At 43.1% G+C, this 13,764-nt stretch overlaps 2 protein-coding genes across 19 annotated transcripts in view; one reads left to right on the forward strand and one right to left on the reverse strand.

Moving 5' to 3' along the window:
• The window catches only part of FAM13B (family with sequence similarity 13 member B), an 86,537-nt gene that overhangs the window by 71,740 nt on the left and 1,033 nt on the right, over positions 1–13,764 (reverse strand). For 5 of the 16 annotated variants that reach the window (XM_038552261.1, XM_038552264.1, XM_038552263.1 and 2 more), the window contains exon 1: positions 8,905–9,207. The exons of 1 other annotated variant lie outside the window; for it this stretch is intronic. The gene's annotated coding sequence lies outside the window, so the exon portion shown is untranslated. Of the gene's footprint in view, positions 1–8,495; positions 8,517–8,697; positions 8,718–8,904; positions 9,210–10,217; positions 10,308–11,005; positions 11,086–13,764 lie in introns of those variants that run through there. 10 more of the 16 variants (XM_038552260.1, XM_038552259.1, XM_038552249.1 and 7 more) reach the window with 7 other exon arrangements.
• Positions 8,950–13,764, forward strand: part of WNT8A (Wnt family member 8A) — a 48,688-nt gene continuing 43,873 nt past the window's right edge. For 2 of the 3 annotated variants that reach the window (XM_038552277.1, XM_038552275.1), the window contains exon 1: positions 9,316–10,461. Coding sequence is in view for 1 of the 3 variants with exons in the window: in XM_038552275.1 (XP_038408203.1) it covers positions 10,430–10,461 (32 nt within the window). In the remaining 2 variants the exon portion in view is untranslated. Of the gene's footprint in view, positions 9,076–9,315; positions 10,462–13,764 lie in introns of those variants that run through there. The other variant, XM_038552278.1, reaches the window with a different exon arrangement.

Genomic DNA, 13,764 nt, shown 5'->3' on the forward strand with positions numbered 1-13,764 from the left:
TTAAAAATCTTAAGAAGGGATCCCTGGGTGGCTCAGCGGTTTAGCACCTGCCTTCGGCCCAGGGTGTGATCCTGGAGTCCCGGGATCAAGTCCCACATTGGGCTCCCTGCATGGAGCCTGCTTCTCCCTCTGCCTGTGTCTCTGCCTCTCTGTGTGTGTGTGTGTCTCTCGTGAATAAACAAATAAAATCTTTAAAAAAACATAAAAATAAACTCAACAACAAAGAAACAATCCAATCATGAAATGGGCAAAAGACATGAACAGAAATTTCACAGAGGAAGACATGACCAATAACCACGTAAGAAAATGCTCCACATCACTTGCCATCAGGGAAATACAAAACAAAACCACAATGAGATACCACCTCACATCAGTGAGAATGGGGAAAATTAACAAGACAGGAAACAACAAATGTTGGGAGAGGATGTGAAGAAAGAAGAACCCTCTTGCACTGTTGGTGGGAATGTGAACTGGTGCAGCCACTCTGGAAAACTGTGGAGGTTCCTCAAAGAGTTAAAAATAGAGGGGATCCCTGGGTGGCGCAGCGGTTTGGCGCCTGCCTTTGGCCCAGGGCGCGATCCTGGAGACCCGGGATCGAATCCCACATCGGGCTCCCGGTGCATGGAGCCTGCTTCTCCCTCTGCCTGTGTCTCTGCCTCTCTCTCTCTCTCTGTGACTATCATGAATAAATAAATTAAAAAATCTTTAAAAAAAAAAAAAAAAAAAAAAAATAGAGCTACCCTAGGAATCCCTGGGTGGTGCAGCGGTTTAGCGCCTGCCTTTGGCTCAGGGCGCGATCCTGGAGACCCGGGATCGAATCCCACGTCAGGCTCCCGGTGCATGGAGCCTGCTTCTCCCTCTGCCTATGTCTCTGCCCCCCTCTCTCTCTCTGTGTGACTATCATAAATAAATAAATATTTTTTTTTTTTTTTTAAAAATAGAGCTACCCTACAACCCAGCAATTGCACTGCTGGGGATTTACCCCAAAGATACAGATGCAGTGAAAAGCCGAGACACCTGCACCCCAATGTTTATAGCAGCAATGTCCACAGTAGCCAAACTGTGGAAGGAGCCTCGGTGTTCATCGAAAGATGAATGGATAAAGAAGATGTGGTCTATGTATATAATGGAATATTACTCAGCCATTAGAAATGACAAATACCCACCATTTGCTTCAACATGGATAGAACTGGAGGGTATTAATGCTGAGTGAAGTAAGTCAGTCAGAGAAGGACAAACATTATATGGTCTCATTCATTTGGGGAATGTAAAAAATAGTGAAAGGGATTAAAGTGGAAAGGAGAGAAAATGAGTTGGAAATATCAAGAGAGGTGACAGAACATGAGAGACTCCTAACTCTGGAAAACGAACAAGCGGTGGTGGAAGGGGAAGTGGGTGGGGGAATGGGGTGACTGGGTGATGGGCACTGAGGGGGGCACTTGACGGGATGAGAACTGGATGTTATGCTATATGTTGGCAAATCGAACTCCAATAAAAAAATACACAAAAAATAATAATAATAAAGTAAAGTAATGCCTGTCTCCTGATTAAAAGGTAAGCCTGTAATGTGCTAGAGGAAGATGCCTCCCAACAGGTTCCCTTTTCCCACAGGCACTCCAGCGTCACTGGTCCACTAATATGGCATGATTTTCCATTAACTCAAAGTGACTATCAGCTAAATTAATCCTTCACACTAAGTATCTGTACAGTGAGTGACCCTTTTTTAAAAATAGCACTATAGGGCAGCCCGGGTGGCTCAGCGGTTTAATGCTGCCTTCAGCCTAGGGCGTGATCCTGGAGACCCGGGATCGAGTCCCACATCAGGCACCCTGCATGGAGCCTGCTTCTCCCTCTGCCTGTGTCTCTGCCTCTCTCTCTGTGTGTGTCTCATAAATAAAATAAAATAAAATAAAATAAAATAAAATAAAATAAAATAAAATAAAATAAAATAAATAAATAAAATAAAATAAAATAAAATAAAATAATAAAATAAAATAAAATAAAATAATAAAATAAAATAAAATAAAATAAAATAAAATAAAAAATAAATAAATAAATAAATAGCACTACAATTTAAAAGGTGGCAATAAGGCATACCTGGGTGGTTCAATCAGCTAAGTACCTGTCTTCAGCTCAGGTCATGATCCCAGGGTTCTAGGATGGAGCCCTACATGGGGCTCCCTGCTCAGCTAGGAGCCTGCTTCTCCCTCCTTCTTCTCCCCACTGCTCATTCTCTCTCTCTCTCAAGTAAAACTTTTAAAAAATATATAAAATAAAAGGTAACAAAAAAACATGTGAGAAAGCATATATACTGAAAACACATACTCTAGACAGTTAAATGTGTGCATGTAATCTCAATTTTTACAAATTTTGATTCTCCCAAACTCCTCTATCCTAGTAACCTTTCACCTCTTTTCCACTGGAAATATGCACAACCAGTGCCTACTGCAAACTAATGAACAAGGTTTTAGGAAGACTAGTTTATCATTTCCTACTGCACATAAATAAAAACCGTAACACTTCATTTTTTTCATGTAAGGGGCATTGTCGGTATTTCACAACTTTTTCTTTGGGTCCCTTGAAATCAGGATATTTCTCCTTTTGCACAAACTTGTGAAGAAACTTCTCTGGGGAAAAAAAGAAAGAAAAGCTAGCATATGAACAAAAAAACACTTAATATACTTATTTCTGTATGCGTTGTCCCCATTAGATTATGAACCTTGAGAGCAAAATATATGACTTCACCTTGTTTACCCATTTGTGAACACTAAACAAAAGGAGAACTCCAATATCTAAACTGATGCTATCATTTCTGGTGTACTTTCCATTTCCAGTTCACTATCCAAATGAATCCTCACAACCATCTTCTGTGAGATAAGCAGGATAGATCATCATTCCCTCTCTCAGAATAGAAACAAACAAACAAAAAATCTCAGAAAGCTGAAAAAACTAGTTCAAAGTCACTGAACTAGTGACTAGAACTCTAAGACTGCTATCTTTTAAGTGGATGCTCTCTTTCAGGCAACAATGACTACAATCATCACTGAAAATTTTGTTTAAAATTTCACTGAGATGTTTGAAGACACACAGGAGGTAAATTATAAAACACTTGGGCAGCCCCGGTGGCGCAGCGGTTTGGCGCTGCCTGCAGCCCGGGGTGTGATTCTGGAGACCCAGGATGGAGTCCCGCATCGGGCTCCTTGCATGGAACCTGCTTCTCCCTCTGCCTGTCTCTCTGCCTCTCTCTCTGTATGTGTCTCTCATGAATAAATAAATAAAATCTTTAAAAAAAATTATAAAACACTTAAATATTTTGTACCTGCTACCCAAAAAATCATTATTCAAACTACAACATTCCTTAGTAGAAAAAAGTTTATCTTTTGAAATTATAAGTTTCAAAAATGATTCTACAATCAATCATAATATGGTCTGCTTTTCCTATAAAAATTCTTTCATCTTATCTGATTCTAAATTTGAGTTCTTTTGCCTTTCCAATTTCTTTTCTTTAAGTAGGCTCCAGGCCCAGTATGGAGCCCAATGTGGGGCTTGAACTCACAACCCTGAGATCAAGGGCAGTCCCGGTGGCTCAACGATTTAGCACCACCTTCAGACCAGGATGTGATCCTGGGGTCCTGGGATTGAGTCCCATGTCAGGCTCCCTGCATGGAGCTTGCTTCTCCCTCTACCTGTGTCTCTGCCTCTCTCTCTGTGTGTCATGAATAAATAAATAAATAAAATAAAATAAAAATACTGTAATAATGTTGTGGCATATGGTGATCACACTTACTGTGGTGAGCACTGAATAATGTATTGAACTGTTGAGTCACTGTAATATACACCTGAAACTAATTTAACATTACAATGTCAACTATACTTCAACAATAAAAGAAATTTTAAGTTGTTTCTGCTATTTTCTTTTTTAAAGATTTTATTTGACAGAAAGAGGACGAGAGAACATAAGCAGGGAGAGTGGCAGACAGGGGGAGAGTGAGAAGCAGGCTCCTGGCTGAGCAGAGAGCTGGAAGTAGGCTCCTTCCCAGGACCCTGAGATCATTACCTGAGTGGAAGGCAGATACTTAACCAACTGAGCCACCCAGGCGCCCTTAAGTTTTCTTATTTATTTTATTTTATTTTATTTTTTACTTTTTCTCTCCAAATGTACGGAACAGCAGCTTGATAAACAAAAATAAATGTTTTAAGAATAAGTAAACAGCTCGATGTTTTGTTTTTAAATTCCCTAAAGAGGACAATAATAAACTTGACATTCCTCTGAAAGTTGTTTAAAATCAAAGAGATATGAATTATCATGCATCATATACACAAGGAAAAGAAAATACACACTAGAGCTAAGTAATAACCTGACAGAAAAGATTAGAGTATTTCCCTCTAACAGAAATCCAATAAATTTCATTAAGTTATCCCATCAACGCACCTCATTTTTCTCAACTGAAGACTTTCATGCATTCTGGTTTATCTACCTAAAACACTGTCCCCACTTCACCCTACTCATCTTCAGCTCTTACTCAAGTACCATTCTTGGAGAGGCTTTCTCCAATCCATTCAATCTAATGATCTCTGCCTGTTAAATTTTCTCAAGGTTTATCATTCCTTAGCTCCAAATCATTCACCACAGGTTTTACTATATACTCCTTTCATATTATATGTCTATTTCTCCCAAAACAGTATAAGCTCCATGAAGTCTGCTGGTGGGTTTAAAAAAAAAGGCTTCATTAAGGTATAATTTACATACCACAAAATTCACTCTTTTCAAGTGTACTATTTGAAAGTGTCTAGTAAATTTACAAAGTTATATAACTGTTACCAAGTGACTACTTGTTAACTCTGGAATTTAGAAGGAGATAAATATCTGATGAATGAATAAATCAATCTGATAATGACTTACTCTACTACTATGTGTTCAGTGTACCATGTGATTTCATAGGCAAAATTGCCTTTATTACTATTCTATTTCAAATTATCCTTCCTTATTTCCATTTCCAATCAAAGTCAGCTCTCCCTTAAGGCCCCAAATTGAAACTATTCACCTATTAGCCTACTGCCTCCCTTGGGGAACCATGACTCATTCAGGTCAAGTTCATGTATGCAGGGCAGCCTGGTTTAGCGCTGCCTTCGGCCTGGGGCATGATCCTGGAGACCCAGGATCAAGTTCCACATCAATTCCACATCAAGTTCTGCATCGGACTCCCTGCATGGAGTCTGATTCTCCCCTCTGCCTGTGTCTCTGCCTCTCTCTCTCTCTGGTCTCTCATGAATAAATAAATAAAATCTTAAAAAAAAAAAAATTCATGTATGCATACTACAATTCCTTTTTCTCTACCAAGTAATCTCCTCCTTTGCTCCCAGCCACATTAATAAAACACTCAAAAAACAAAGTTAAGTTTAGGAGCACTAATGTTACTCACTGGTGAAGACAGGACATTTATTTAATGGATGTACCTTTGTAATATTGAAGTGATGGAAATAAGTTCTTAGTACTGATATACATCTATTTGGGTTCTAAATAAAGAGTGACTTACAATATAATTGGAAATATTTTTCAGATATAATCAGTCCCTTTGTTGTTTATCCAACGTATAAAACAGAAATTTTCTAGCTGTTTTTTTTTTAATTTATTTATTCATGAGAGAGAGAGAGAGAGAGAGAGACAGGTAGAGACACAGGCAGAGGGAAAAGCAGGCTCCATGCAGGGAGTCCAATGTGGGACTTGATCCCAGAACCCCAGGATCACCACCTGAGCCAAAGGTAGATGCTCAACCACTGAGCCACACAGGTGCCCCTCTAGGTCTGTTTTTTAAATTTCAGTATTTCATTCACTTTTGGAACAGTTTTCAGATAAAAGATTTAATTCATGTATAAAATAACCTTAAGAACCTATTTTTAGGGATCCCTGGGTGGCGCAGCGGTTTGGCGCCTGCCTTTGGCCCGGGGCGGGATCCTGGAGACCCGGGATCGGATCCCACGCTGGACTCCCTGCATGGGGCCTGCTTCTCCCTCTGCCTCTCTCTCTCTCTCTCTCTCTCTCTGTGACTATCATGAATAAATAAATAAAATCTTTAAAAAAAAAAAAAAGAACCTATTTTTAATTAATCTTGTTTTAAAAATAACAAAGAAACAAAAAAATTCAAAAATGAGCAAAGGACAGGAATAGACATTTCTCCAAAGACACACATATGAAAAGTAGCTTTCTGACTTAAGGAAATGAAAATAAAAGCCAGCTCAACTCCATTAAGATGGCTATTACCAAACAAATAAATCAACCAAAAAAAAGGAAGAAAGTAACAACTGTTGGGAGAGGATGTGGAGAAAATGGAACCCTTGTGCTTTGCTAATAGGAATGCAAAATGGTACAGCAGCCCTGGAAAACATTTTGGATGTTCCCCAAAAAGTTAAACATAGAATTACCATATGATGCAGCAATTCCACTGCTAGATACATACCCAAAAGAGTCAAAAATAGGGACTCAAACAAACACTTGTATATCAATATTCATAGCAGCATTATTCACAAAAGTCAAAACGTGCATTAAAAAGGAAGACAACATGGTCACCTTGCTGGCTCTGTCAGTAAACATGCGACTCTTGATCTTCAGGGTATGAGTTCAAGCCTCACATTAAGCATGGAGCCTACTTTAAGAAAAAGAGACAGACAACAGGCCCAAAACAGAGTCACCTAGACTAAGCCTTCATCGCCAAACCAAGACTCTATATCTACCTAGCTGCTTCCCCAAAGAATGTAATCTTAACCAGTCAGTCTGGAATTTCCTGGTCAGCACTAGTGAAGTAATCTGCCTGAGAGACTCAGGCTGTCCAAAGTATGGTGACCTGCCCGAAACAACCCACTCTTTGCTAGTAACTTCCTTATCCTGCCTCCTTCTGCCTATAAGCCTTCCATTTTGTACAGCTCCTCAGAGCTCCTTTAGATCTGCTACATGGGATGCTGCTCATGAATAGTTGAATAAAGCCAGTAAGATTGTTAAAATTTGTTCAATTGAATTTTCTTTTTTAACAGGTAAAAACAATCCAAATGTCCATCAATAGATGAATAAACAAAACGTGGTATATGATACAATGGAATTCAGCCTTAAAAAGGAAGTAAATTCTGATACAAGCTATAATATAGATGACCATGGTCATCTAACATGGTTAAATGAAATAAGCCAAACACAAAAGGACAAACACATTCCACCTACTTAGGGTACCAAAAATAGGCAAATTTAAAGAGACAGAAGGTAGAATAAAGGTTATGGGGCTAAGAGTAAGAGGCAATAAGTAATTATTGTCTACTGAGTCTCTGGGATGATAAAAAAAAGTTCTGTAAATAGATAATGGTAATGGTTGCACAACACCGTAAATGTACTTAATGCCGTAAATTGTACATTTAAAAATGATTGAAATCGTAAATTTTGTTAAGTATCATTTACCACAATTTTTTCCAAGCATAGTTACAGTAACTTCTATTTTTATATCCCCCAATAGCAAATGTTAGTGTACAATGAAGGAGAAGCCATGCACAAAATGAGTGGTTATTCATAAACGAAAATAAAAATAGCTGTCATTTTACTGGTAAGGGAAAACTGACAAGTCGCAATGCATTCAATTTCAGCCATTTTCTGTCCTAAAACAATGGCAGTCTAATAAAAAAAACATACTGTAACATTTACTTCACTCGGTGAAAAATCTTCTGACACTGTTAATATGCCTTTCTACATCTTTCTAAGGACTTAGGTTGTGTCAAAATCCCTAACTGGTGACACAAACTGGAAAAAATACTGCCCTAATTTTAAAAACAGCATAGATTAATAAAGGAGCTCCCAATGGATATACAAATAGTGACCATCCAATTTCAACAAGTAATTAGTAAATGCACACACAGTACCCGTGAGAAACCCAGGCCAACAAGTATGGCTACTGCACTTGCAAAAAGGAAAGCTGAAGACACAGCCTCACATTTAACTCAGAGTCATTACTTCAAACTATCATTTAATGTCTGCCTCTAAAAGTGCATCCCAGTTATTTAACGTCCATAGTATGCATTACCTTGGTGCCGACTGTTATTTTTAGATTATCAGCTCCCTGAAAGGAAGGTAAATGCCCAACTTGAGGTACTTCTCTCGACAATTAGATGGCATAATGAGGAACCGAATGAAATTCTGCAACTGCCTAAAATTCAGTGATTTTTAATTGATCACAGACAAAGGTTACCAATTTCTCACTTCTCAAGTGTGCCAACCGATTCAATTTCCTATAACCTTATTTCGGAAAAGAGTCGCCCCAACTGAAACTTAAGGCTGTACCCCTCTCTGGGCTGCGTATTCAGAGTGCATTCTAGACAAGTCCCCAATATACCAATTTTGGCTATATTCTCTTAGCAATTTAAGGAAGTCAGAACCACTCATCTCACGTGATCTTAAAACGGGGCGCAGCTGAGCCTAGATTAAACCACACTTTTTTTTTTTTTGCATCAACTTCACCGACCAGCATCAAGGAAGTGGGCAGGGAGGTGGCGCAGTCTGGTGTTCAGGCGAGACTAGAAAACGCGTGGGCTGCTGTGCCTCGGACTTTGGGGGAGCTAGGAGATAAGAAGGCACACCAGCTCACGCGCATTGCAGCGGCTGAAAAATCGAAGATTGCCACACCCCCTCCCCCCCCACCCCCGCTGAAGCAGGCACTGCTTCACCTCCTCAAGCTCAGGCAGGAAGGGGGCCCGCTCTACGGGCTCGCCCACCGCAGGGCACTGCCGCTAACCCCGGCACCCCGACGTGCAACGCCCTTGAGCATCGCGCGGCTGGGACAAGGCGCTGGGGGGCGCAGGGCGGGGGGGGGGGAGCCGCGGCGCTGGGCGACCCGCGCATGCGCAGAGAAGGGTACCCGCCCGTTCACCTACCGTTGGAACCACGACGCCCCGTTCCCCGGCCGCGGCCGCTTCTCCAGGACCTGCGGCGACGGCACGAGAGAGAGAACTGAGGCCCCAGGTGGCTCCGCGGCCGGCGAGCCTCCTCCTGTGGCGGCCACTGGCGGGACGCTGAAGCGACGGCTGCGGCGCGGGGCCAGCCCGGTAAGCGACCCCCGGATGCCCCCGGCGGTGGCGGCGGCGAAGACGCGGAAGAAGGGGCAAGAGCGGCGACTGAAGCAGCGGCTGAGGCGCAGACCCTCCCTAACGGCGAGCGGGAGGAGAGCGGAGGGCGGAGGGCGGGCGGAGGCCGGGCCGGACGTGACGTGCGTGGGAGGGGGCGGGGCGGGGCGGGCCGCGGGTGGGGGCGGGGGCGGGGGCGGGGCGTGCGCGCGGGCTGGTGGGGGTCCCCGAAGGCCCTGGCCGCGGCCGGGGGGTTTGTGGGCGTCAGAACCACGTCTGCTTTTCCGGCCCCGAGCCTGGGCCCCTGCGCTAGGCTGCGAGAAGCCCGGCGCGCGCTTGAGGGAGGCGTGTGGGGGTCCTCAGCCCGGGGAGGCTGGAAAGAAGAGAAAACTCGGGAGGCGACGTAGGAGGGACACAGTGTCCATGTGTTAGACCGAGGCCCCCTGGTCTCTGCAGAGGCGGCCGTGGCCTCCTGCAGAAGCCCAGGAAAACCCGGGTGCCCTTGTCCAGGTGAGGAGCACGGGGTATGCCGAAAACCGCCAGGGAGGCCGAAGCGGTGACTCACGTGCCCACTTCCCAGCGTTGGGGGTCAGATCGGGACCCTGCCCCCGCCCCCACCCTTCCTCTTCACCGAAGGACCAGACCTTGACTCCAAAGAGAACATACAGGCCTCTAGCGCGGAAACCGTCTGGGAACATGCGCGTCGATAGGCGACATGCTCTCAGGGAGTTTCCTATACTGAACCAGAGTCTGAAAGCAGAGCTGGAAGGCGGAATCAGGCGCCCTGTGAGCTTGCATAGCCACCCAGACCGACCCTGCAGCTCCCACGCGCTCACAGAGGTGTGAATATTCAGCCAATCTCCTCTTTGCTTTAGTGTGTTAAGGGCTTTGAGATCTTCCGCTAAGTAGAACACGGTATTCCTGTTTTTGGACTCCTTGATGCCTGGTAGATCCACACCTGCACAAAGAACTCTGGGTGTCTGTAAAAATATAAATGGCTACAATTCGGTCGTCTCCTGTCTCCCGGAGGTGCGAGTCACCTACCGAGAACCAAGAAAATGCCAAACAAGAACCCTCACAGACCTTGGGACGAGATTTTAAAAAAAAAGAAAAGAAAAAGTCACCCTATGAGATGATCTGTAAATGTGTTACAGAGGCCAGGGTAGCTCCCAAATTTCATCAGAGAGTAAAATCACCTGTAACTTCAGTGTCACCTGCCCAGTGGATGCTGTCATAAAAGAAGGGTGGGGTCCATCAAGAGCCTAGAACCAGCAGAATCTGAGTAAGAATGTAGTGTGGGCCCCCACTCTGTCCAGAAGAGAGGCTACTGATTCTAATGACCAGGACCAATAGCTGTTATCAGGACAGGTAAAAACCTAATTCAATTTAAATCCCTCACTCAACAAATACTCACTGAATACTTACTGTGTTCTAGCCTCTCGTACTCCTCAGCAAGTAAGATCTCTGCCTTATTGAGTCTCTATACTAGCAAACCTAAGTTCTGGATATCCTTTAAGAACATGCAAAGACCCAGGCTCTGATGCCATACCCATGAAGTAGTCTTCCCATCACTTAAGGGGTCTCAAGTAAATAAACCCACTAAGAAGCAATTGTCCAAGGCACATGACTAGTACTAGTTAAACTTGCTATACACTCTTTCTCAATTAATAAATTCACATCAGGGTTATAAAATCAGCTTCTGTTCACTGGGTTGAATTATAAAGGTGTTTTATTCAAAAATAAATTTGTTTTATCCATATTAATTTTTCAGAGCCTGATTAAGCTTAAGTGAAGGGAAATATAAGTTTCTGAATATTGCCAAACTGAGGACCAGACAGGCCCAGTTTCATAGCAGCCCAATCAAGATGCAGCCTAGGCATCTTTCTTTAAACATCTTAAATGGAAGCTTTACCTGTGGTTCCATACTTGAAGAACAGGGGCAGCATGATTGCTTCTAAAGCTTAATCATAAGCCAGTGAAATTTAGAGTAAATCCGTAGCATGAAAACCTTCCTGTACCTGTCCTACCTATGCAACACAGGCTCTTGTTGACATAACTGACTGTAATAGATACATTACTCTGAGTATGCAACCTAAGACTAAGCTCCCAGGGAACAGAGAATGCTCTGCATTTATGGCCCTACTCCCACAAAGTAAGGGCTCCCAAAAAACAAACGAATCAGTTGAATGACCATTTTCCCCTGTAAAACTCAAGAACATGTCCTTGGAAGATATCTTTTCTAGATCCTGCTTTATAATATGTAACCAGAATGATATGTGACCAATATGAATCCGTGCAAGATTCAGGAGTATCATTTTAAAAAACAAAAACCCTTCATTTTTATCTTTCACCATCCTTTTAAACCTGGGCAGCAGTAGTACATCTGTTATATATTTGATTAAGGCAGGTTTCATGAGTTCCATGGTCACCCTCAGGAACAGAAAATTCCTAGGGTATCTGAGGGACGTCTGGCTGGCTCAGTCAATGGAACATATGACTCTTGATCTTGGGATCATGAGTTTAAGCCCCATGCTGGGCATAGAGCTTACTTAAAAATAAATAAATAAATAAATAAATAAATAAAGTCTTATGGTACTTGAGTCACAAAGAGTGACCCTTTTGCCTCTTCACCTGAGGCTAGCTCCCGCACTGCTCTCCCTAGAGGGGCACCAGGCCTGGTCATTCTAGTGCTCTCCCAGCTTCCCACCCAGAGGCAAAGGGAGGGAGACAGAGGTAAATCAGGATTCTTTACTTTCACGTGATGGTTTCACACTTGAGCAGATGTTTAAAGCCACCCATGAATATTTGTATGGTTACTCCAGAAACCAACCCCATCCCCATTCTCTGGTGGTTTCCTACCCATAGTTCCCTTGATTTGCACAAAAGTGTCTGTTCTGGCAGTTCTTTTACTCCCTCTTTCAGTCCCTTGGAATCTGGAGGTCTACCTCCAACTTCTTATCTGTTGAAACTTGTTTTTCTCTGTAAGGACCTTGTCGGTTAGGAGCTAAGGTCACTCTTGACACTGATCAGTCCATTTGCAAGTGGCCCTGGGGGCCACGCCTTCTAGTTGTGCTTGGGTCTCCACACCCGAGGGAGTGCCATTCACAGCATCCTTGTTGTAGATTTGTATCTTCATTTTGACAGTTTTCCAGCAGGTGGCAGTAAAGTGTTTTGTCCAAAGTAAACGTATTTTCCAATAAATGGAAAGTGTGAAGTGTCTGGATGAAGGAGAACTTCTTTCTCATGGTGCTGTTTATGCTCGAGGTAGCACTGTATGGTCCACACCTGGTCTGCGTGAATCTCTTATGCACTTCTGGCCCAAACAGACTGGGGAGCACAGGTCAAGCCCAGTGTGGTTTCAGCATTCCTCTGCTCTTTTGCCAAAACAGTTGCCAGCCCTTCTCTTGTCCTCTGTATTTTCCAGGCAGGAATCAGACAGAGGTCCACTGTGCCTCTCTCACCACAAGAGTACTCTGAGTAGTTCCATTGAAGGTTCCCTCCCTCAGCTTGAGGTAAAACTAAGGCAGGTGTGTAGTAAGAATTCATGGCATTGCAGCAACAGTCTCCAATGAAATAATATTCTCACTTGACTTTTTACAACTTGCTCTAAGCATTTAGAGTTATCTACGTGATTCTGTCTAAATTTCTAGGGGGAGTCCATCTCAGAACTCACTGTAATGAGTATTTTGGAGGGAAGGGGCAGTTGTTGGATATTTTTTGTAATATCCTGGTGTTTCATTAAAAACAGTAGTTCTTAACCATGGACAATTTTTATAGCCATGTCTAGAGACACTTCTATGAGCTATTGGTGCTGATGGCATCTAGCGGGGGAGGTGCTATTGGGCTCTAGCAGGCAGAGGTCCAGGACACTGCTAAACATCCTATGATATAGAGGACAGCCCTCTCCACAACAAAGAACTATCTGGCTGAAAATGTAACATCTTGTGACAGATAGTATTTCTACACTTGGCAATCACTGTAAGTAAGAAAACACCTCAAAATTACATCACTTTTTTCTTCCTTTTGCCTCCAAGTGTTTCACCTATGGATGCAGAGGTTACATTTTAATATATCATTAATGTCAACAACAGCATTTCACATAGCTGTATGGCCAGGATGAGAAGTGACTGGTGTGTTGCCAGGACTACCTCTGGAAGTGAGGCGTGCCAACAAAATTATTATTTCAGGTGAAATTTTTTTAGGTATTTCTCTGCAAGATGATTTTTATAGTCTAGGAAAATAAATACCTTACCCAGCTTCTCTGAGCAGAGGCTTTCAGCCCCTCAGAAGTAGAGTCAGGAGTCAAATACTATAGAAGAAATATCTAGTTGCTGCAATGCCCAGAACACATTCTAGCTGCTGGCTGGGGGGATGGGATGGGTTTTGGTGGAGTGGGGGGGACTTCAACCTGTCTGCTTCCCCGGGGTCACCAGTGTCACCGGGATGAGACTGAACTTAGGGAACAGCTGTCTCTAGACACTCTACCATGGACACCCTTACTATTCCTGGAGGATGCAAATGGACCCCGCCCCCCACCTCACCCAAGGAATACTTTGAATTCAGCTCTTGTAGATATAGCAGGACATGGAGTCCTGCTCTTGTGCCTCCAGTAAGGAAACTTTGATTATTTAGGTGTCCTCCTCACCCTTACTGATCCCCTATCTAGCCAAG

This window comes from Canis lupus, chromosome 11, assembly GCF_011100685.1.
Source record: "Canis lupus familiaris isolate Mischka breed German Shepherd chromosome 11, alternate assembly UU_Cfam_GSD_1.0, whole genome shotgun sequence".
Lineage (NCBI taxonomy): Eukaryota > Metazoa > Chordata > Mammalia > Carnivora > Canidae > Canis > Canis lupus.